General features: G+C 41.3%; 1 protein-coding gene across 1 annotated transcript in view; it reads right to left on the bottom strand.

Moving 5' to 3' along the window:
* Positions 1 to 19,660, bottom strand: part of Itgbl1 (integrin subunit beta like 1) — a 234,107-nt gene extending 214,447 nt beyond the window's left edge. The window contains exons 1-2 of the mRNA XM_004858584.4: positions 19,388 to 19,660; positions 18,304 to 18,521 (exon numbers count right to left, since the gene is read on the bottom strand). Of these exons, the coding sequence (XP_004858641.1) occupies positions 18,304 to 18,521; positions 19,388 to 19,488 (319 nt within the window). The 5' untranslated portion in view covers positions 19,489 to 19,660. The remainder of the gene's footprint in view (positions 1 to 18,303; positions 18,522 to 19,387) is intronic.
* Between the last annotated feature and the right edge of the window lie 3,263 nt (positions 19,661 to 22,923).

Genomic DNA, 22,923 nt, shown 5'->3' with positions numbered 1-22,923 from the left:
GGTGATGGGGGTGCAGAACTTGCAATATTTTAAAACTAGAGTGACTATGACAATTTTACTTACCAAACACCAGCCCTGTACCCAGCTCCTTAACTGGATCCTATCATTCTCTATCAATTCAGCCGTATCACAGTATGTCTAGCACTGCTCATTGTCTTGTCTTTCTATGGCCACCAATATAACTCAGACTATTATTAGTTTTCCCCATTGGTTAGTAAAATACCTTCCTCATTGTTCTTTCCATTTGAGACTCTTCTTCTTCCTATATCCTAAGAGAAGTATTTCAGAAGTTTCTATCTAGAAAAGCCAATCCTCTGTTCACATTGCCTGCTGGGGATGGACAGTCTTCTTGCTTCTTCTAAAGAAAAAGGAGAAGAAAAAGAATGGAAGAGAAAGAAAAGGAAAGGAATGGAAAGGTTTCCAATGAGCTGCTCCCATTTATCTCTGCAGGCTTCTCCCCAATAGCATCCTGAAAAAAATCACTGACCTAAACAAGTAAGTTTACTATCCTTGATGTCTTGCCTTAGAATCTGACCTGTTTTCCCCTCTGGCTGGAATGCCATTCTTCCCATACCTGCTGGCTGATATGTTCATCTTCACAGCTGAGCTCGAACTCATGTGCAGAGCACTTTCTACCTCTTCTAATACTGCATTTTGCTATATCATAAACCTATGGCTGAGTTTTCCAAGAACAGGATCATATATTTTATTTTACTTTTTATTTATTGGGAGGGGGGTGTTGAGACAAGGTCTCACTTTGCACTTCAGTCTGGTCCTGAACTAGCAGCAATCTTCCTCCCTCAGCCTCCCAAGTGCTGGGCTTACAGACATGCACCGCCACACCCTGCTGGGACCAAATATCTTAATCTTCACAACCCCTACTGTTACCAGTGTGGTCTCTTCCATCCATTGTAGCTGGCTAATAAACAGTTATTGATTAAACAAACAGTAATTACGTACAAAGTAAACATATGCAACCCTTATTTTATATCCATCTATAAATCCTTGTCTCTGAATAGGAGCAGTCAATTTTCAGAGTCTCAGCTCTTAAAAACTATGCTATTTTTTAAAAGAATATCCTTTGTAATAAATAATTACACACATACTTTTGTCAAAAATATTTATATACATGTGGACTTCCAATAAAACTGTTTTAAATTTCTAAATCAAACTGTGTGAAAAATCAATACCTACAGATGTTCAGTTCCTCATAAGAAAAAGGAAACCATATTCTGCATTAAAGGGATCAACTTCATAAAATTGTGATCAATTAGTTTGCAACAGTTGACTGACCAATGAATGGTTGCATGACAAGAAAAAGTTTTAGCTGTTTATATTTTCCTTTCTTCTTAAGTAATATGAAATATATTAAGATCCTGAAAAAATCATAAATTAGAATAATATTAAATATGTTGACTGATTCCAATGCTTTTTTGAAGGTATCAGAAGAAATTCTTAAAATAGCTTATTCAAGATACTACACATATTATGCCACATCAAGTATTTCTTAAAAGTAGAAAAACGGGAAAAGGAAAGAGATTAACTTAACAAACAAATGACTTATTAAACAAATTACTTAATAGACAAATGACTTACTAAATGTGCATGTGAAAACAGACAACTATTGAACCTGTCTCGTGACTTGTCAATATCTTGGTTTCTATCTAACTGCTAGGCCCTGTGTGGTCTGAAGCACATACTTGCATTGGCATCAGCAGGGCGGTGCATAAAATGACCAATCATATATATTTAAATCCTTTGATGCATAGTTCATTAAGACTGTATTTAGGGAATTAACATTTATATGCATATATGACATATATATGCATATATATGAGCTCCTTGTGTTACCTTCCAGGTGTAATTTTGCTTTCTAAAATTTTTTCTTCACTCTTCACAGAAATGCTTCAGATATCAGTCTAATTTACCATCTAATTCATTCTTTTACATCAGAGTAGAAACGAAACATATTTACCTGCAAATTAACTTGAAATATCAGATATTTAAATCGCATAAACTGTTTCACTGAGTGTTCTAACATCTGTGCTCAATCTTGGGGCTGATGGAATTCTTACTGTACCATGATCTCATCCATGCAGGGCACAGGTATCTGGCTTGGCCCTGTGACTCCATTTTCCCATTGACATGTGGACATAAAGTGCACTTTCCAGGTTCTGAGTCAATGCTTGAAGAGGCCTCCAATGTTTCCTCTCACACCAGTGCTCTCCGTCATCCACCATGACAGACACAAACCCTGGATAGCACAAGAATGATGTGCCACAGATGTGAGCCCAGCCAGCTGCCTGGAATCCAGCTGAGTTGTAGCTAAAATGCACACCCAGGTGAGAAGTAAATAAATGTTTGCTTTGCTTTTATATAAGACACTGGAGTTTGGGGTAGCTTATAATGCAGCATTCTTGCAGCAATAATGATAAAGTCCTAAGAGCATGATATAGAAAATAAGATGCTATTCTTGCCCTTGAGGGATATGTAACTGGAGTAATACGGGAATGGCTTGATAATAATAATATTTTAAACAGCTGCTACTGAGTACCCACTGCATGTCAGGGATTTTCTGAATTCTTAATCCACAATAACATTAAAAAATTAGAAAACAGAGGCATGAGGAAGTGGACTTTCCAAAATCACACAAAATCTCACTCTTATCCCTCTCAAATTTTCACATAAGTAAACAATATTCAATTTCTGTATGGTATATGGTGCTTCGGGTACTGCAGGAAAGGGATGCATATCTCTTCTGCCTCTGTTACTTGCTGACACTGTGCTGAATGGTATGACTTAATAACAGGAAGATGGAGTGCTCAGTTTGATACCAGAAGAACCCTGGTCTTAAATGTTTTCATTCTTAAACATTTTGTTTAGTCTTTCTCAGGCTCATGTCTTTGTCTTTAGAATGGCGAAGACACTGACCTCACCCTAAGTTTATTGTGAGGATTTAACACCTGCAAGAAGCATGTAGCAAATCCTAAATAACAATTTTATCATTACCATATTTCACATTGCTAACAAGCTCATGGAACCTATTGTTAAAATTAAAATAGATTTTTTTTAAAATACATCTGATACAACATTGCCTTCCAGAAAAGTAATTTGTTCTGTAGACTTTGACTACTTTCTGTCAAATACCCAACACACATCTTCACCAATTGTTCTTCAAACTCATGGTTTGGAGGCTCTTGCAAGGCTGCCTTGCTGGCTTTTCCACATTGAGGGCAGAAGAAATAATTATACCTAGGAGTTGAATTTTGAGATGCACACAAACAGCATTCTACTGGGTTTTTGTTTTGTTTTCTTTGTGTGTGTGTGTGTGTGTGTTTTGTTTTTTGTACCGGGGATCAAACTCAGGACCTGGCACCTGCCAGGCAGGCTCTGTGCCACTGAGCTACATCCCTGGCCTGTTTTACTGTATTTTAACAGGCCGTGTGCAGAGTTGGGAAATTAAGGACAAACCCTGTAATCATTAATCCTGACATGTCAGCTTCATTATATTAAGATTAGCAGGGCAAGCTCCAGGGTGTATCTGCTTGGTCATGGAGGCATGGCTTTGAGTAATTTCCATGGCTGCCACATGTTCCCCTCTAGCACTGTTCCCCGCTCTGCTACCTGCCATCATGAACTGAGTAGCTTTCTCCTCCACGTTCCCCCATCATGTTTCTGCCTTGGGATCAGCCCATTAAACCTTCCTTTGTGGGTGTCAGGTACTGTGTGTGTCCAGCAATTGGAAGGCTGACCAGCACATACACCATATCTACTTCACTGACTAGTAATGCCCACATTTCAACACCATGCAGGCACTGGACATTCAATAAATGGACCCTTCCCTTGTTATACGCAGGGGATTGGTTCTAGGAAACACCACAGGGAGAAAAATTTGGGGATAGATACTGAAATCCCTTACATAAAAATGGCATAGTATTTGTACATAATTATGTAAACACATCCTCTCATATAATTTAAATAATCTCTAGATTACTTATAACACAATGTAATGCAATATAAAGTAGATACTATGTAAACAGTTGTTTTATTCTATTATTTAAAGAACAGTGACCAAAAATCTCTGTCTGTACATATTAGGTACACAACTTTTTTCTCAGTCTTTTTGGCCTACAGTTGGTTAGATTCACAGATTGAAAACTCTCAGGGAGAAGGAACAGCCTGTAATCATTTATGAAAAGAAGAGTTCTTAAAATTCTCGAGGAGAAGAGCTTTTAAAATCAGCTGAAGGTACAGAATGTCTCTCTATAGTAGTCAACTGTAGGAAAATTCCTTTCGCACTTGCACTGAACCTGCACCCACATGATTCAGCTCCTAATGGCTTCAGTGTCTCTTTTCCCACTACCAAGGGTTGATCTGATCCTAAAATATTCCTGTCATTCTGTAGATATCCTTTTAGAGATAATTAAATTGAATTCAACTGAGGCTCAGAGAAAAGTGTAAAACCACTCATGTCTTAAAAATCTACATCTCCAACATCAATAATGGTACTCGAAATACAGAATGAGTGGAATTTCAGGGATCTTGGTCGGCCAGGTGAATGCCGTATGTGGGATGTTCCCGCAGCCTTCATATCATACCTCAAACACCAACATACCCATCTCCAAGACAGAAAGCAAACCTTCATTATGATCCAATCGAAATTGTTCAGTTGTCTACACTTTATTCCTTCCCTCTGTGTGTCTGTGGATTCACACAGCTTCCAAGTCGAATTTATTTTATGAATAATGTTTCAATAGCAAAAGAGAAAGACTCTCTAATGTGACTTATTTGCAAGAGCCAAGATGCATAATAAACAAAATAATGAATGTTAATGTCTAAGAAAATGACAAATAGCTAGATTTGCCCATCTCCCTTTTCTTCTACTTTATAGACAAGGAAAATTAGAGGTTATAGAGGAGTTTTTTCAACTGCTAACTCAGGAGGATCGTTCTTATTTGGATAATAGTTGATAGCAAATGCAATCACCCTAAGAACTTCAATTACAGCTAAGAAAATGTTCTTTCTTGGTATGACAAGTAATTTTGTGCCAGCAATTTCTGTCACCTGGAATTCTTTTGACATTAATGCAGAAGAGATGGTCCATCACTCTCCCAGTGTGTAACCTTTTATGACACTCCAGCATAGACAGAAATGAGAATCAAGATCTGCTTTTCTGAGAAAAATATCAACAGAACTTTTACTTTTCAATGTAAAAATGAGGTTCCTGAATGTTATGCCCTCATTTCAGTTCTCTAAAATTCATGAAAACCTTTTCCCTAAATATGTGGTTTCAGAGCAATTTTAATATTAGGCTTGAAGATAAGTCTCCTATTAATTTCAGAAAAGGCGAATTTCTTCTCATTACTTCACATGGTATTGGCAGAATAATTATTTTGACTAGTTCTGAAAATTTATTATGAAAATTGAACAAACTCGTTTGTATGAAAATATTTTCCAGCAAAGCATGCAGAAACATAAATTGATATTTTCCCATTATTATTCTGTATTACAAATGCAGCACTAAATTCAAGGCTCCATTCCATCCAACTGAAGGGACTGTATCCACCATATCAAACATTTTCCTTTTTGAAACACATGATTTTCAGGTCAAGACTGCTCCTGGAGCTTATACAGCTAATGGTGTTGACCAAGAAAATAAGTCTGTAGCTTGTCTTTTGTATTTTGGAGCAGAAAAGGATTAAGTGGCCAAGTCATTTTGTTTAGAAAAATAACCTGTTTTCTCTATTTTGCACAGCACAAAATGATAGCTTTTAAGGAGCAGTAATGATCAATTAGGAAATACATTTACCATGTTTTGACTTCTGATTTGGGCTCCCTATTCACCCCCACTGACTAAGTCACAAATGTACAGCTAATGCCTTGCCAGAATGGAAGTTTCTAAGCAGTGTCCAAACTCATTGACCGCTTTAAAATAATAAATGTTTTAAGCTTGCCTTTCCGTAGAAAATTTCCTGGTAAAATAATGGGACAGGAAACTCAGGTGGGTAACTATTCACTTGGCATAATTTGGTTTTTGTTTTTATATATATATATTTATCGGTATATTTTAGGTATAAAATACGTTTACATTTATCATTGGGTGTTTGTACCAGAACATGATGTATCTTAGTTATTATTTTTTCTCTCATTACCTGTGCACCCTTCGCCCCTTCACCCTTCCCTATTTACACAGAGTTTGATTCCACTTTTTTTTTCTCATAATTTTTCCTTTCCCTTCTTCCCTTTCCCCTCCCCCTCCCACCAACCCCAAACCCTCGGACCTTTTCTTATTTCAAATTGTCAATTATTCATTTTAATCATTTTCGTCTTTATTTGCACTTTCAATTTCTCACACTAGAGAAACTATTTGGTATTTACACATGTGTGTCCTATTTATTTCACTTAAGAGGATGGCCTCAATATGCATCCATTTAGCTATAAATGTCTCTAGTTTCTCATTCATACTAAATGGTCAAAAACTGAAAACTTTCACGCTAAAATCAGGAACAAGGCAAGGATGCCCACTATCACCACTCCTGTTCAATATCATCCTGGAAACATTAGCCTTAGCAATTAGAAAAGAGAAATAAATAAAAGGAATAAAGATAGGAAAGTAAGAGGTGACACTGTCATTACTTGCTGATGATATACTTTATATAAAAGACCCAAAAAACTCAGTCAAAAGTCTTCTAGACCTAATTGACAGATTCAGTAGAGTAGCTGGATACAAGTCCAACACTCAAAAAACAATAGCCTTCAAATAGTCTGCAAATAGCAGACCCATTGAGAGAGAAATTCGAGAAATAACTCCTTTTACAAAAGCATCTAAAAAATGAAATATCTAGGAATCAACCTAATGAAGGAAGCAAAAGACCTCCATACTGAAAACTACAGCACTCTGAAGAAGGAGATCGAAGAGGATATAAGAAAATGGAAATATATCCCTTGTTCCTGGGTAGGAAAACCAATATAGTGAAAATGGACATACTTTCAAAACTACTATATAGATTCAATGAAATGCCAATTGAAATTCCAACAATATACTTCACAGAACTAGAGAAAACAATCCAAAAATTCATTTGGAAGCAGAAGAAACCTAGAATAGCAAAAGCAATTCTAGGCAACAGTGTCATGGATGGGGGTATCACAATCCCCAACTTGAAACTATACTACAAAGCTACTGTGCTAAAAACAGCATGGTACTGACAAAGAAACAGACCCGAAGATCAGTGGAATAGATTAGAAGATGCAGAAACAACTCCAGACATACTCAGCCACCTTATCGTTGAAAAAGGAGCCAACCACCCTCATTGGAGGAAAGATAGCCTATTTAATAAATGGTGTTGGAAAAACTGGATTTCAGCCTGTCAGAGATTAAAACTAGACCCATACCTATCACCACTCAGTAAACTAAGATCAAAGTGGATTAAAGATCTAAATATTAGGTCAGAAACACTAAACTTGCTGGAAGATAAGTTAGGTATAACTCTTGATGACATTGGCATAGGAAAAGACTTTATGAACAAATCTTCAGTAGCACAGGAACTAGCACAAAGAATCAACAACTGGGATCTTATTGTATTAAAAAGCTTCTGCACTGCAAGAGAAACTACCAACAGAGCTAAGAGACAACCTACAATGTGGGAAGAAATATTTAGCAGCTGTAGCTCAGACAAAGGTCTACTATCTAGAATACATAAAGAACTGAAAAAAATCAGACCCCCTCAAATTCAAACACCCAATTCAAAAATGGGCATCTGAAATGAACAGACATTTCTCAGACAAAGAAGTAAAAACAGCAAGTAAATATATGAAAAAATGTTTAACATCACTGGTCATTCAAAAGATACAGATGAATACAACACTGAGAGTCCACCTCACCCCACAAAGAATGGTTGCTATCAAGAAATCAACCAATAACAAATGCTGGCGGGGGTGTGGAGAGAAAGGAACCCTTCTCCATTGTTGGTGGGAGTGTAGACTGGTGCAACCACTGTGGAAATCAGTATGGAGATACCTCAAAGAACTAGGGCTAGAGGTCCCATTTGACCCAGCTATTCCCCTACTGGGAATCTTCGCCAAAGAATTAAAAGAATCATACCACAGCGATATATGTGCACCCATGTTTATAGCAGCACAGTTTGTAATAGCTAAATCTTGGAAACAGCCCAAGTGCCTATCGACTAGAAACGGGATAAAGAAGATGCAGTTTTTTTATAATTTGGTTTTTGAACCAGGGACTATGTAAAAGCAATCAGGATGATAGGCCCTTGGGCATAGGAGCTTATTTTACCACAGGAGTAAGACTAGGGTGGCACAAGGTCAAGCCAATCAGTCCCCTTATAAAGGTTTTATTTTCTTCCCTTTATAGAGCCATCATTCTTCTGCCCAGCCTTAAGTAAGATGATTTAGCATAGAAAGAATAAAGAATTCTACTACAAAATATAATTCCTTATTTGCCAGGAAATGTGATTCTGGAAAAGGCAAAGAAGTCTTTTTCCAAAGAAAATAAGATTTGCAACCTCCTTCCAGCTCTCTACCTTTATCAATTTAAGAGTTCATTGACAATAGCTTGAGAATTTACCTGTGCAGGGGAATAAAAACACCCCTGTAAATTCCACTGATCCTCTTAGTCCCAGGAGCACTAGATTTCTCCATCTTCTCAGACATGATTCTTGCTCTTGAATTCCAGACCACACTTCAAGCTAAATTTCCCAAAGGTCAAAGGCCTCAGCTCACCCAATTCCACTCATCTGAAGCTTCCTTCTTCCAAGATCAACAGTATATGAAGACACTTTTATTAACAATTCTATGTGGATGGGAACTCCATCAAGCATGCCTGGAAAACCAGCTCATTGTAGTGGAAATAACTACATTCACATGCAAAGCCAGGATGCTAGGGAGAAATGCGCACCTATATGCGGGCCTGGGCCCACTTATGTGTGCAATTTTAAATCTGAGTTTGCAATACTAAGTTCATTTCTATCAAAAACAGAAATACAACAGTACATAAAATTGCCAGAGTGTTCACTGATAGATGAATAAAGTAGTACCTCTCTACCATTTTAATATGCCTATTAAAATTTACACATATATATAATATTATATATATTTATATAAAATTAAACTAGCATCAGGGCTATGATAGATTCTTAAAGAAGAAAACAAAAGAAAACCTGTGTGGGTATATGGTGCTTTGTGTACATGTGCATGTTTATAACACAGATATTTGTATAAGCATGAGAAAATATGAATGTGTACAATCTAAATTGTTTTTCATCTTCATTCTTATTAGTACATATTTGCAGTATGATTATATGCATGTATGTATATCAATTAACTGCAGGGACTAAGAATAAGACCAGAATTACAGAATATACATTTAACTTACTCGAATTCGCTCACAGGTGCTCAGACATTGAACATATGCACTTAGTTTTAAAAGGGGAAGGAATAATAATTTAAATAAGGGGAGATTCTGTTATTCCAATAAGTGGACAGAGACCTCAAGTGGCTGTGAAGTGGGTGTGGGAAGAGGTGTGCTTCACTGGGCTGGGATTCCTGGTAGGCATCTCACTGGCTGCAGAAGTCCCAAAAGAACATCCTGGGTAAGACGCTAACACTGGGGAAAAAAACTGAAATGTCCTCCAGCCATGGAAGATGCACTTGCTCGAGGACAGCTGGGCCATGGAGTTGGAACCTGGAGCCTTCCCTCATGGTGTGCCAGGGTCATATTTTAGTGAAAGGCCTGATTTTTGCACTGAATTAGAACCTGTTTTGTACATGAAACGCAACCCCAGTCAATTGAATTTTTCTTTACTTTTTCAAGTTACAAATAAAATTATATTTATGACATACATGATCATTTGAAGCATACATATATATATCATAGAATATTTAAATCTAGATAATTAACATATACACTATCTTACATAGTTATACTTTTTATGGTGAGAATACTTAAAAGCCCTAATTCATAATTATCTTTATTGTTTAGATTTTTATACCAAATTGCACATAATGTTCTCATAATTTTTAAATGTCCAGAAAAATTGGAAATTTTAAATATTTAAATAAATACACAGTTTTTGTGTTCTCTGGAAACTTAATTCTGGTAACCATATTTTTAAAAATGATGCTGAGTGTGGTGGTGCATGCCCGTAATCCCAGCACTCAGGAGCCACAAGTTTGAGACCAGCCTAGGCTATATAGGGAGCTCAAGGTCAGCCTATACTATATAGAGAGACTCTGTCTCAAAAAGAAAAAAAACCCTATTGAAATAGTTATGGCACCACCTCACAGAAATAATAACTTTGTAAAAATTGCTAGGCAAAAACTATGTACACTGGAAACATAAATGGGTCCAGGAGATACGCATTTATCCCTGGTCAATTAGTTACTCATACATACAATTAAAATAAAGGAGTATCCCCCTTTGCTTCAGAACAACCTCTTTAGAAACCGGAGGCTTAATATCAACAGTAATAATACCTGCATTTAGAGCAGCAATTATGTGCCAGTTATTCCACTGCATGCTTTATGTATATTTTAATCCCTAAAATTTTGCAGTAATCCTCTCCAGCACGTGAATTATGCCCCATTTTACAGCTGATCAACATGGCTGCTGCAGAATTTATTCAAAATGGTGGAGTCTTCAGAGCAGGTAAACTGGTGCGGAACCCAGTCCCCTTGGTCTCATGCACTCAGGCTTGGCCACTGGACATATTTTATGTCTTCCTCTATTTTAATAGACTTGAACTTTTAAATAAAACCATTGTCACACATAGTGTTAGATACGTATGAGTCAGCTTGGCTGTCACTGGGACACAATTCCTGACACCATTTAAAGGAGGAGAAGTTTAATTTGGTCCACACTTTCAGGGGATTCGGTCCATGGTTGGCTGGGTCCAAGGCAGAAACATCAGCATGGAAGGGCACAGCAGAACAAAGATGCTTAGTTCACAACAGCCGGGGCGCAGAGCAGGGGAACAGTACCCGGGGAAGGGGGCTAGGGATCGTACATAGTACCCAAGGTCATGCCTCCCTGACCCACTCAAACCTCCCAGAAGTATGCTTTACTAATCACATAGGCAGCTCCCAAGTCAATCAAGCTGACACAAGTAAGCTTAACCACCAAAGCCACCATTAGCAGAAAAATCGAAAGAATGGAGGTTACTGTAAGCAAGAGACAGATTCCTAACCCATTCATCCAAAAGCAGTCTGAGTCAGGCAGCTCTGGTGTGGCAGCTCCATGGAGTCTCCAAAAAGCCAGAATCCTGCCTTGTGGCTAAATTAGCCTCACAGGTGGCCACCATATTCATGTCTGTGATTCAAAGTGCTGCCAGAATTACAGGTCCCCTCCAGGAGGAAGAAAAGTGGACAGCACAACACACTTCCCAGCACGTCCTCTCTCTGCTAGTCCTACCTAGACTTCTCCTTACAGGTCTTCAGCCAGGATAGGAGAGGGGTGTCTAGCATAGCTCCAGAATGCAGCAGTCATTCATATGAGTTTGGCATGGTTATCATGCCCATTTTGTATTATTATATCCCCTTTTTGCAGATAAGGAGATAGAAGTTGTAAGCATCTGAGTTCCATATCACTTTATCATATCATCACTTTACAGCTGATACGTGATCATGTCAAACACTGAAAGAAAGTGACCACTGGGCAGTAAGTCCCCCCTCAGAGCTACACCAGAAACCCTGTTCTTTACCAGAAGAGTGTGAGAGAGCCTGAGGCTACAGAAATGACATCATGGAGGCCACAAAAGGAAAGATTCAGACCTGAATCCCGGATGGAGCCCAAGAGGAGCCAGGTGTTGATGGGGCTGGAACCTCTCCCTTGGGGCACACATGTGCCACTTTCCCACACTTTCTAGGAGATACACTGCACCCGGGAAACTTAGATCCGCCAAGGTACATCTGCACCCTTGGTCCTGGAACTTACCAATAGGCCAGAGGAGCTTGGCCAGTGTGACTGAGCTGATGGATTTTGAGATAGAAAGATTTTCCTGGATCATCTAGGTGTGTCCAATCTAATCATGAGTCTTTAAAAGCAGAGATACGTTCCAGACTGTGGTGAGCAGGGGACGTGACAAGGAAAGAAGCACAGAGAGATGGTGGTGGAAGGAAGATCGAGCACCCTGTGGCTGGTTCAGAGATGAGGGCAGGTGCAAAGACGAGAGAGAGGTTCGGCGTACAGTGCAGGCCCAGCTACAAGCCTGCAGGGAAGCAAGGACCCCAGCCATCCAGCCACAGGGAACGAAGCTCTCTCCACACCAAAGAGCCGGGAAACAGACTCTCCAGGGCCTGCAGGGAAGACTAGAGCCTGGCAGCACGTTAGGACCGGTGGACCCGCCTCACCTACCTGGTGACTTGCAGAACTATAAGAAAATACACTTGTGTTGTTTATGCCTCAGGACTGTGGTAATTTGTCACAGCAACAACAGAAAATGACCACAAGGTCAGAATATGGACTGTAGGAAAACATCTTACTCCCCAACTCCTCAGAGAGCACTAGCCAGGAAAAAAGACATGGCAGCTCTCATTCTTATGGCACTCATATCTGACTCGTGAACACTGTGAGTCACAAGATCCGATGTCACAAACCACGTCCGAGGCCACAGAGCTGAGCAGCTCTTGGGAGGCTGATGAGACCAAGAGACACGGGATGTCCATTTTAGCGTCATGTCTCAAAATATATTGAAGACTCGAGAAATCTCTACAAGAGGTGTATGCTTTGCAAGTTTAAAACTTGTCACACAAATGAGTTTGTTCCCATGTGTTCCCTTCTTTTTCTAGGTAAATTTTACCTCAAAAATGAGTACTGAAATTATCACATTAATGCTATTTGATCCAAACACCACAACATTGTATGTATGTTCTTCTAGAACACCGGTGGCGAACCCATGGCACACGTGCTGCAGAGGGCTGTTTGTTATCATTGACAGCTCTGAAAAGTTCGCCGTCACTGTTCAAGACTATCATAGCCAAGAACAACGAGGGACAAGGTTTTGGGTCTCTGTGTTTAAGCTACAGCCGGTGGCTACCTTAACCAATAAAACTCAGAAAAATGTGCCTATCGGGCACTTTATTTAAGGATTAATAATCTTTAGCATTTATATGTCACGGGGTAAGATAAGAGGCAGTTAACCTAAGCGGATGAGTCTAAGAGAGTAGAACCCTAGAAGAGGTTCACATGAAGTAGTGAGCAAGTGGTGTGGGACTTCAGAATGTGTGCCCCAAACCACAAGCAATGCTAAGACTGTGACGAGAACACATAGAAGGAGGCAAGATGCAATCCAGTGTTCCCTCAGTGCGTCAGTTTACTGGAGCAAAGCGCTAAGGGATCCCTGGTATTCTTAGGTGCTCATGCCTCTAACTCAGGGACAGCACAAGGGGAGGGGGTTAAATCCACGGGGGCTACACAGAGGCCAAGGAGTGAGCAAGTGAGACAGGAGGCGACTCCAAGAAAAGAAAAGAAGGTGGAAAGGGAAAATGACTAAGAAAGGAAAAACCAAGACTGATTCCACAAAATAGGCTTGGAAGGAATTTGTTCAATAAACTAAGAGAAAAAAATGCAGCTGAAGAGAAAAAGCAGAGAAAGAGCCAGAAAGTTCAGGGCTCAAGAATAATGAGATATCATCCTCATGCCAGTTTCTTAACAGTGTAAGTCAAAAATCTGCAACAACAACAAAAAAAGATTTCTCATTATATATTAGGAATAACAAAATGTATTTTAATTACTGTATATTATTTGTGTTTATATATATCAATGTTTATAGGAATATATAGTCTGAATAAATGTATAAATTATGTGAATCATAAATATATTTCTACACAAATATAGAAATCATTCTGAATATGGTGTATGACCTAAGGTTTTCCATACCCATAGGAATGTTTTGTAAAAAGAAATTTGATTTCAGAAACATGAAGTAACAGACTCAAGGTGAGCAACACAAACAAGTGAACCCAAGTTCACAAATCACACAAGAGTCCCATTCAGTCCCAGATCTGCTGGTCCGTAAACGATGGAGTTTTATTCCACTAGCAATAATTCATATTACAGCAATTCCAGGTAAAAAGGTCTACTCTTTACTAAGGACTTTATGTCTGTTTACTAGAAGTTGTCTGGCTCACTCTCCTGACTTCATTTCGTCCATTCCAATAAGGCTCCAGTCACTCAGCCCTACAAACTCAGCACTGGCTCTAATTTATTATCTTACTCATCCTCGTGCACTGAATCGTGTCCATTCTACTTTGAAACAGTCTCTGACATCCATCCCAGTTCTGTCCTCTCCTCTGGACTATAAATGCACACAGAATCTAAACTAAATTTCTCCCCATCAAATGTCTACCCCAGCCTGTCAGGACCTTGGGCAGCCTGTGACTTCTTTATCTGTGCACCAACTGCCACTCCAGTATCTGAGACCTTAGTGGCTCTTGTGTGCTGCTTAAGGAGACACAAACAAGCCCAGGTGTGGCGGTGCACACCTGCGATCCCTGCACTCTGGGAGCCTGTGGAAGAAGGACCACAAGTTTGAGCCCAGCCTGAGCAATTCACTGACTTAAGGAAGATCCTGAATCAAAATTTTAAATTTTAAAAAAGGACTTGGAATGTAGAACAGTGCAATCGCTCTGGGTTCAACCCCCAGTACCACAAACAAGCAAAGATTTGCATTCAGTTCAGAGCTCTCCACAATATGTTCAACTCTAACTCTAAACAAATCTAATTTCCCCACAGATCTAAGACCAGCCAAGCCAACTGGTGTTCTTCACTGTTTCCCAAAAAAAACACATCCACATGCTTTTCTGCCCTTAAACCTTAACGTGAGATTTTCTTCACCTTGAGCTCCAACAGTCCATTATTTGGATTAAAAGCCTCCTTATCCTTAAACACTCATGTGAAACACTACCTGTGTTTTAAGAGTTTTCAGCCACACCTGATTCAATTCCTTCCTCAATGGAGCCCTCATAAAAATGTACAGAAATTATATCCGGTACTGTCTCATAGATTTTTGGTATTTCTCTTAGTATTTATTGAACAGTGAGCTGACACATAGTCCTCATCCTTCTGTCTCTTTGTCTTAGTCACTGTCTCATCTCTGGGACAAATACCTGACACCCAAAATTTAAAGGAAAAGAGGTTTATTTGGGCTCATGTTTTCAATCTGTAGTTGGCTGCCTCCAAGGCAGGACAGGCATGGTGGAGGAGGAGTCCAGGTAGAGAACTGATGTTCAAATCATGGCGATGCTGCGGAAGCAGAGAGAGAAGCAAGGAGCCAGAGAGGGAGATATATCCTTCAGGTCATTCCCACAGTGACCAGACCCCACCTCCCAAAAGCAAGTCAGCTACATCACTCCAAGACTCTTGCTTTCCAAAGCCCCAGCGGTGGGTGCATGAGGCCGTTGGAGTCATTCTCCATCCCAACGGTGACAGCTTCACCAGCTACCACACAGCACCCTGTGTTTGCTAAGCTGAATTCACCTCGCTGTTCCCAATGACTAAAGCTGAACTCTTTTAAGTGACATACTTCAAAAGCACTTTTGAAATATTTTAAAGAAACCAATGTTTGGGTTTTAGTAATTGTAGCTGTTCATGGGGCTCAGGGCTGCTTTTAAAATGTCAGATAAAAGTTTGTTTCCATGCAATCAAGGATTCTGCTGTTCTAACAGGCACAGTTTATACACAGGACAGTCATTGGGCCAGACCTTTACGCTATGGAAGTTTGAGGAAAATTCATGTGCCCTGAACAAGTGGCCGCTGGAAGAAACAAACTTGATGGAGTGAACGTAATCACTTTCAACCAGCTCAAACCAAAATAAGTACGTTTCTTATGATTCACAGTGTGAGAATCCCAGCGGACTGGACCGAAAAGGCACAGTGTGTCTAACACAGCTGCTGTGAGGGCAGGCCAAAATAGTTATCCCTGTTTGACTTTTGGGGCCTTAAATCAATAACAAGCCCAGACTACATGGAACAAACTATGTTGTTCTCACTGGATCAAATGCCCCCGCAACAACTAGGATAGGCTATCTTTCTGTCTATCTGTCCATACATCTGCCTGGCCATCCACCCATACATCCATCCCAGATCCCTTATGCATCACTATAATGGCAGTATGTTATACATACATACACATTGATATGTACTAAGCACTCACTTTGTATCAAACACTATTCTATGTGTTGTACATATGTCAAGCTTCCCAACAATTCTCTAATATAGTCACTGTTGATATTTCCATTTTACAGATGAAGAAATCAAGACTCGGGATGTTTCAGTAATTGCCCAAGTTCACACAGCTCAAGGGGCCACGATTTGAATCTTGCAAATTTCCTCCTCAGGTTCTACGTACCCCACCACAGTATGATGTACTATGAGTGCAGGGTTGTGCTTTCTTTGTGGAGCAGAAGTTACTCTATTTTTGGCAAGGACCTATGGGGTTTACCAAAGAGGCAAAGTCCAAATGCACATACAAATGGAGAATCTGCTATGTTTTCATACCAGTCATGAAACTCTTTCTGGAAAACGGAATTGAGAAGCTAAATCTAAAGCATAGAACAAGCTGGTAAAGAGCCCCATGTGCTGGGTAAAGATCTCCTCCAGGCCTGGCCAACATGGTCAGAGCGTTCGCAGGGGCATATTCTACACGAGGCCTTGTGAAAAAGCCTCTATAGGCATCGGTTTGCAAGGTGAGAATCATTTCATTCAGCCTTAAAATAAAGAGAAGAGGTTTGCGTCCTATAAAAATGCACAGAACCAGACAAAACTATGTGTGGCTCCATACTGCATTTAGCGCAAGGAAGGACTGGAGTGACTGAGATGTTGGGTAAATAACAAATCATTTTCCAAGAGAGGAGAAATGTTCTAGATCCCATGGCTTCCATCTGCACAGTTGAGCAGAAAGTGGCAGCTCACACCCTCTGGAAGGTACTCACTAGTTTCGCCATTTGAAGGCCACTTCTCCCTTCTTTGTTTTCTAATCAAACAACAATAGAAAAAGTCCAAGAATATTTGCTCAAAACTCATGATATTAAGGAGGCCCTGCCAGAGGCAATGAAAGCCAGAGAAGCTGAGTAACAGTTGAATTTGGAATTGAATATTGGATGTCACTTAGCTTTCCTTCCAAAGGGCTGCCCTTAATAATCCTGCAACTCGTGGGCTGATGAAGTTAAAAGAACAAGTTGTGACTATCAATATTTTAAAACACTTTAAATATTTAAATGTTTTAAAGGGCCGAGCTTCACCCTTCACCAGGTAAACAAAGCACACACATGTATCTGTGCTATCCAAATCACTTCTTGGACTAGTTTCTCCACTGCCACACAGCCCACATGTGAAAACTCTCATACTGTATTCCTGGCCCCAGGCACCAAGAAAAAACATTTTGCTATAAACTGAGTTTTGATCTCTCTGTTACTGTTGGACGTCTTAATCTTCACTGCATCAAGGGTAAAATAAGCTATGATTTTTTCCATACTGATTTGCCAAACCTTCCTCGGAAGGCCTTGTGTCGTCCTTTTATTAATGAAATTCTTGTATCCTTCACAAGGATGACCCAGGGTCTTGGCCTCAAATCAATGACATATTTACATGAAACTGGTAAAGAGGTTCAGCGCTTTCTACCAAGAAATATTTGGACCCTTTTTAATTTCAGAACCCGATCGCTTCTTTCAAATACGCAAGGGAAATGAATGTGCTTTTCACTCCACCCTTATAAAATTCCAAGTCTCTCCGCAGTTCCAGAATTCACCAGCTACAACACAAGAACTATCACCTCGAAGTAAATGTTTGTCTGATTATTTTTTTGTTACAATTTTCTGATGCAGACCCTTGTCTGTGAATTATATCCTAACTGTGAAAGGCCAAATTAGAGTTCAAAGCCAAAAATCTGGTCCCCTGGAATTGAGGAAAATAATATTCCCGCTCCCCGTGTTTCCAAGCTGAAACTAAAACACAGCTTATGATCTTTAAATATTATGATTAACATTCTTGATGAGAGTAGGGTGCTCGCAAAATAGCTCCATTTGCAAAGACACTGGGGGATTTAGGATAAGACATTCGAATAGAGGTAAATGAGATTTGGAATTAAACGAACGAAGCTAACAAGTATTATTTCGTTTAACTTTGGATCTCAAGGGAGAGAAAAGTATTGCAATAAATACCGCTGACTGCAATAACGTCCGTGGTGTTTATCTGAAGGGAGGCGAATCCCTGCCCTTCTCTCTCCTAAAAGGCCGCGGAAACCTCACCCGGGAAGAGGGGACCACCCCGAGGGCAGACGGCCCCTGCCTTACCTGCGCAGGTGTCCCCGTCGTACGTCTCGCATACCCACTCGTGGCACTCGCACAGGGGCCCGAAGTAGGTGCCCGGCTCGGTCACGTGGCAGATGCAGACGCCGCAGTCGCACCGGCCCCGGCCGTGGCACAGGGCGCTGCCAGGGGCCTGCCCTGGTGCGAGGCACCTGCGCTCAGACTCCGTCCGGGACAGCCTGCAGGGGGCGCCCGACCAGCTCCTGGGGGCGAGAGAGACAGAGCCAGGCCAGGTCAGAGGGAGCCATTCCCCCTTTTGCTCCCAGCCTGGCGTCCTCCCCACTGACCACCCCGGTGGAGATGGTCAGCCCCGCGGATAGCAGGGCTGAGGCCCCGAGCTCCTCTGGGGCCACGCGCTCCCTGCAGGGACTGCTTCTCACGCCAGCAGGTGCCCCGTCCCCTGTCCCCTGAGCAATGGCCAGGGCTTCTTAGGGGACAGAGAGCACCCCGCCCTGGCCCTGAGGTTTGTCACTGAGCCTCATGTGCACGGGCCGATTAAACATACATTAATCCAAAGCACGACGCTTGGCCACTTTTCAGTTCTCTTTTTTAAAAATTCTCATTGCTATCAGGGGACGGTTATTTCATATTTCGATTTAAAAAAGAAAAAAAGCGGGGTGAATATATAGGAAACGCTTTACATATTTATATATAAATTAGATCGATAGATATCTTAGAGCATGATGCTTTTATTTTAATTTCCACTTAGCAGTCATTATACACTTTCAGAGAAGTTCAGTAGTTGTGGTGCACCTCACAGTCTCTTGCAGAACATAATGCAAACCCCGTGCAGATGATGCTGGGAAACAAATAACAACAAGCGTGGGCTGTGAGATCGTGCAGGTGCCTCGCGCACGCTAACCCGCGAGGGAAATTCACCCTGAATGTGTTTGCAGGGGGAGAAATGACCTTTCTACGCACCGATTGCGTTTTCCAAAGGAAAAGCAGAGCAGAGAGGGAGCAGTCGGGGGGATAGAAGCGCAGCCGGAGCAGGTTGGGAGCAGTTGGCCCGGCCCGGCTCGGCTGCTGCTCCTGGCCTGGGGCAGCAGCGTCTGCTGCCTGAACTCACCTCAGCGAGGGCGAGAAGCTCTGCGGTGCGGCCGACAGCCCGGCCAAGAGCAGCGGGGGCAGCAGCAGCCACAGGTGCCCCCCGAGGCCCGGGGGGCGCATGCTGGGCTCCGGCCACGGAGCTGCGCTCTACAGGGAGGGGCCGGCCGGACGCGGGACCCGGACGCCGGCTTCAACGTCCCAGCTCCACCCGCAGTCAGGACAGGAGCCGCCCGGGAGGCTCTCTGGGCAGCGGGCGCAGCGCTGTGGGCCGTGCTGGTGCCAAGCCCGGAGTGGAGAGGCAGGCGAGGCAGGGGAGTAATTAGAAACAGTTGTACAAGCATATGGTTTATTTTGACGTTTAAAAAAAAAAAAAAAAAAGTCCGGTTCACAGATTTGAGAAAATCTTTTCTTTCTTCAAGTAGAGCCCCCAGGACTATTGACTAGAGAATATTTGGGCCGGCTGATACTAAAGGGGCCATTCAAAAATTCTGCAAGCTGGAAAGTGGACGGGGCTGCTGGTAATGCCCGGAAAGATGGAAAGGGAATTTCTCTCCCCAGCGGCCTTCCAAGGAGAAGCGGGTTTGGGGTTTGGGCAGGAGAGGGAGCGGCAAATAAAACTGGGACCTACAACTTTTTCTTCTGTTCAGTATGTTTTGTTTTAAGCTGCGGGTGTTTTGTTTCTTAAGTCTCTAAAAAAGTGTCTTGCTTCCAGTTGCTCAGGTGGGTGCCTTATCCCACCACATTCTTTCCCGAGTTAGACAGTTTAAATTTTAGTTGTCCCGAATTCACCCCGTTCTCCCCCATGCATCCAGAGTGAGGAAACAAAATAAAATGTCTGTTTATGGGGTGACTGCATGGGAAAAAAATTAATGTACCTTCTTAATCACCCACCTAATCATTAGCCACTTATATTTTATCCGTTTTTTTGTTTGTTTGGTTGGTTGGGGTTTTTTTGGTTTTTTGATTTGTTTTTGTTTTGTTTTGTCTTTGATGATACCGGGTATTGAACCCAGGGCCATTGCACTGAGCTACATTCACAGGACCCCTCTCCCTTTAATTTTTATTTATTTGGAGGCAGGGCCTCACTAAGTCACCATGTTCTCCAGGCTGGGCTCAAGATTTCAACCCTCCTGTTTCAGCCTCCCAGGGTTCTGGGATTACAATGCCATGTCACTAAGTCCAGCTACACATTCCTTCCTTAATTACACAGCTGTTAGGTGCTAGAAGGAGGGGACACAGCAGAGGGGTAGGGAAAAGATGCAGTGGGCTATGACATTAATCAAAACAACAACAACAAAAAACAAACACAAAATGACAAATGAGTGCAGAAAAATGTTTTCTAATTAGCTAAAGGTGCCTGGTCTCATCTAAGAAGGTGCCATTTGGGCTTAAGGAAGAAGAGAATTCAATTGAGTAATAGGAAGCTGGTGGAAGACAGTCAAAAACCATTTTGATTTTATTCCCACTTTAATGACAAAGAAACTGAAAGCAAAGAGATTAACAGACTTGCTCAAACTCACAGAAGAACTTAAAGGGAGAGTTCAGGTGAAATCCACAGGATGCTCAAAGCTCAAAACACACACCCTGTTGCCTGCATTGTGTGGCCATGTGGGAAGTGTGTTGAGAGAGAAACGGAGGGAAGAAACCATGCTTCATTCACCCTAAGAAGAGCACTTTCAATACAATAGTTCCACCTGAAACAACCACACAAGAACCATGGTTCTGTGGCTTTATCACTAGGGAAGAACTGAGGTGAAATGGAATTTCTCTCTGTCATCTACATGGATCCCTAGAAGGATGAGTCCACCCAGCATTGCCTTAAGAAGGTAAATGAAGGTCTCTGCTCACAGCCCATGCCTTCTGTACTGCCATGCTGGTCTCCACCTGTACCAGTAGGGTTTACATGGGCCTCTCCCTGTAACCACCTGGCCTATACAGCCAGACATCCTCCAATAGCTGTCCCTTTGTCGGACCTTAATCCAGATATGCATGCACTGGTGAGGGGGTCTTCAAACAGAACGGGACAGGTGCACAGTCCTGGGAGTGGGATTGGAGGGTGACTTAGCAAGGAATTCTAGAGTCTCTCCCTTAACAGTAAGGAACACAGGCTATGAGGTGGTTCAGGTTCCCTGGGCCAGTTCTGCTACTTATCTTGCAGAGAGGGTTCTGTTCGAAGGAGATACAGTGGGAGTTTAGCAGTTCAGAGGTGGAGAATGACAATGAGTGGTTCCCAAAATGGAGAGCAGCAGCATCAGTACAACCACCACCTAAGACCTTCTTAGAAACGGCGGTTCTCAGGCCCTCCCCAGATCTACTGAATCACAGGGAGTATTTAAATGACATCTCAAGGAATCTACTTGCACATTGTGAGTAGGAAAGCTGTGCTGAGTCTGAGAGTCCCTGGATCTAAGAGCAGTGTTTCCACTTCTAGTACAACTTCTAGAGTTACATTCCTTCCTAGCCACGTGTACTACCACAAGGATGCAGTCTCCACTGCCAACATCAAGAAACCTTGGTGACTCAGAGAATATGGGAATACTAGAAGAGAAGCACTAAGCCCAAAACCTGACAAGGAATCTGAAGTGAAAACACAGAGTTGTCATTAATGAGTCATGTATTGTTTGCTTTTTTTTTTTTGCATATTTTGTGAAAGGAAAAGATCACTGTACTAGAGGGACATGGATTAAAATTTTTAATCCCACAGTATGCCCATACAGGATAGTATCCAATGAGCAATATTATCTTCAAGAGTGAAAGAGTGAGCAGCTGTGAAGTAAAGGTAGTATACATCAGGTAATGGAAAGATTTTAAATGTGTGGATCATGACATTACTGTGATTTAGAAATGATGACCCTGTAATTAGAAATAGTTATATTGTAGCTGACTTGGTGACTCAGTAGAAAGTCTTGGATCTACAGAAACTCTGTCAAAACAAAAGGATTGTTCTAAATTTTGCCAAACCTTAAACTTTGGTTTTCTTTTTAGCAAAGTATGATTTTTTTTCTGACAAGTATTCAGTCCTTTGGAAATACCCGCTTTCTCTTCTGTCCTAGTTTGTAGTACCTCAAGGACACACCTGCTGTGTGGAAGGCCCCTAGGGTCCCATCTCTCCAGGCTGGAAGGACCCCAAGTCCACTCGGGGACAATGCATGAGCTGGCTGCACAATGAATTCATGCATGTAGACCCACACAACAAGAAGTTGAAAACATCTTAGTCCTTGAATATAACCCTTAAATTCTCAGGTGACAAAATTATAGAATTTCAAGATTCGAGATATTCTTTTAAAGGATGTTTCCTTCCAAATTAAATTTCACAGCAACATATAACACATCTGCCAAGTGATTAGGTAGACTTGATAAGAAAACCAAGGTAAAGGGACACACCCTTTTCTGAGAGCTGCTCTGACTTTCTCCCTCCGCAGTTTCTGGTTAACTCCAAAAGGATATTTAAAATAATATCCTGGGCTCTAGGCTTGATTCAAATATTTTGCAATATAATATCATCTTCCCCAGGCCCATTACCTGCCCATTTAATAAAGCAGAGCTCCAAATAGT

This window comes from Heterocephalus glaber, unplaced genomic scaffold (genome assembly GCF_053883595.1).
Source record: "Heterocephalus glaber isolate CG9 unplaced genomic scaffold, H.glaber_assembly_v1.0 deba00001579, whole genome shotgun sequence".
In the NCBI taxonomy this organism is placed as follows: Eukaryota; Metazoa; Chordata; class Mammalia; order Rodentia; family Bathyergidae; genus Heterocephalus; species Heterocephalus glaber.
The sequence above is the reverse complement of the archived record's forward strand: the minus strand, read 5'-3'. Positions and strand labels throughout refer to the sequence as shown.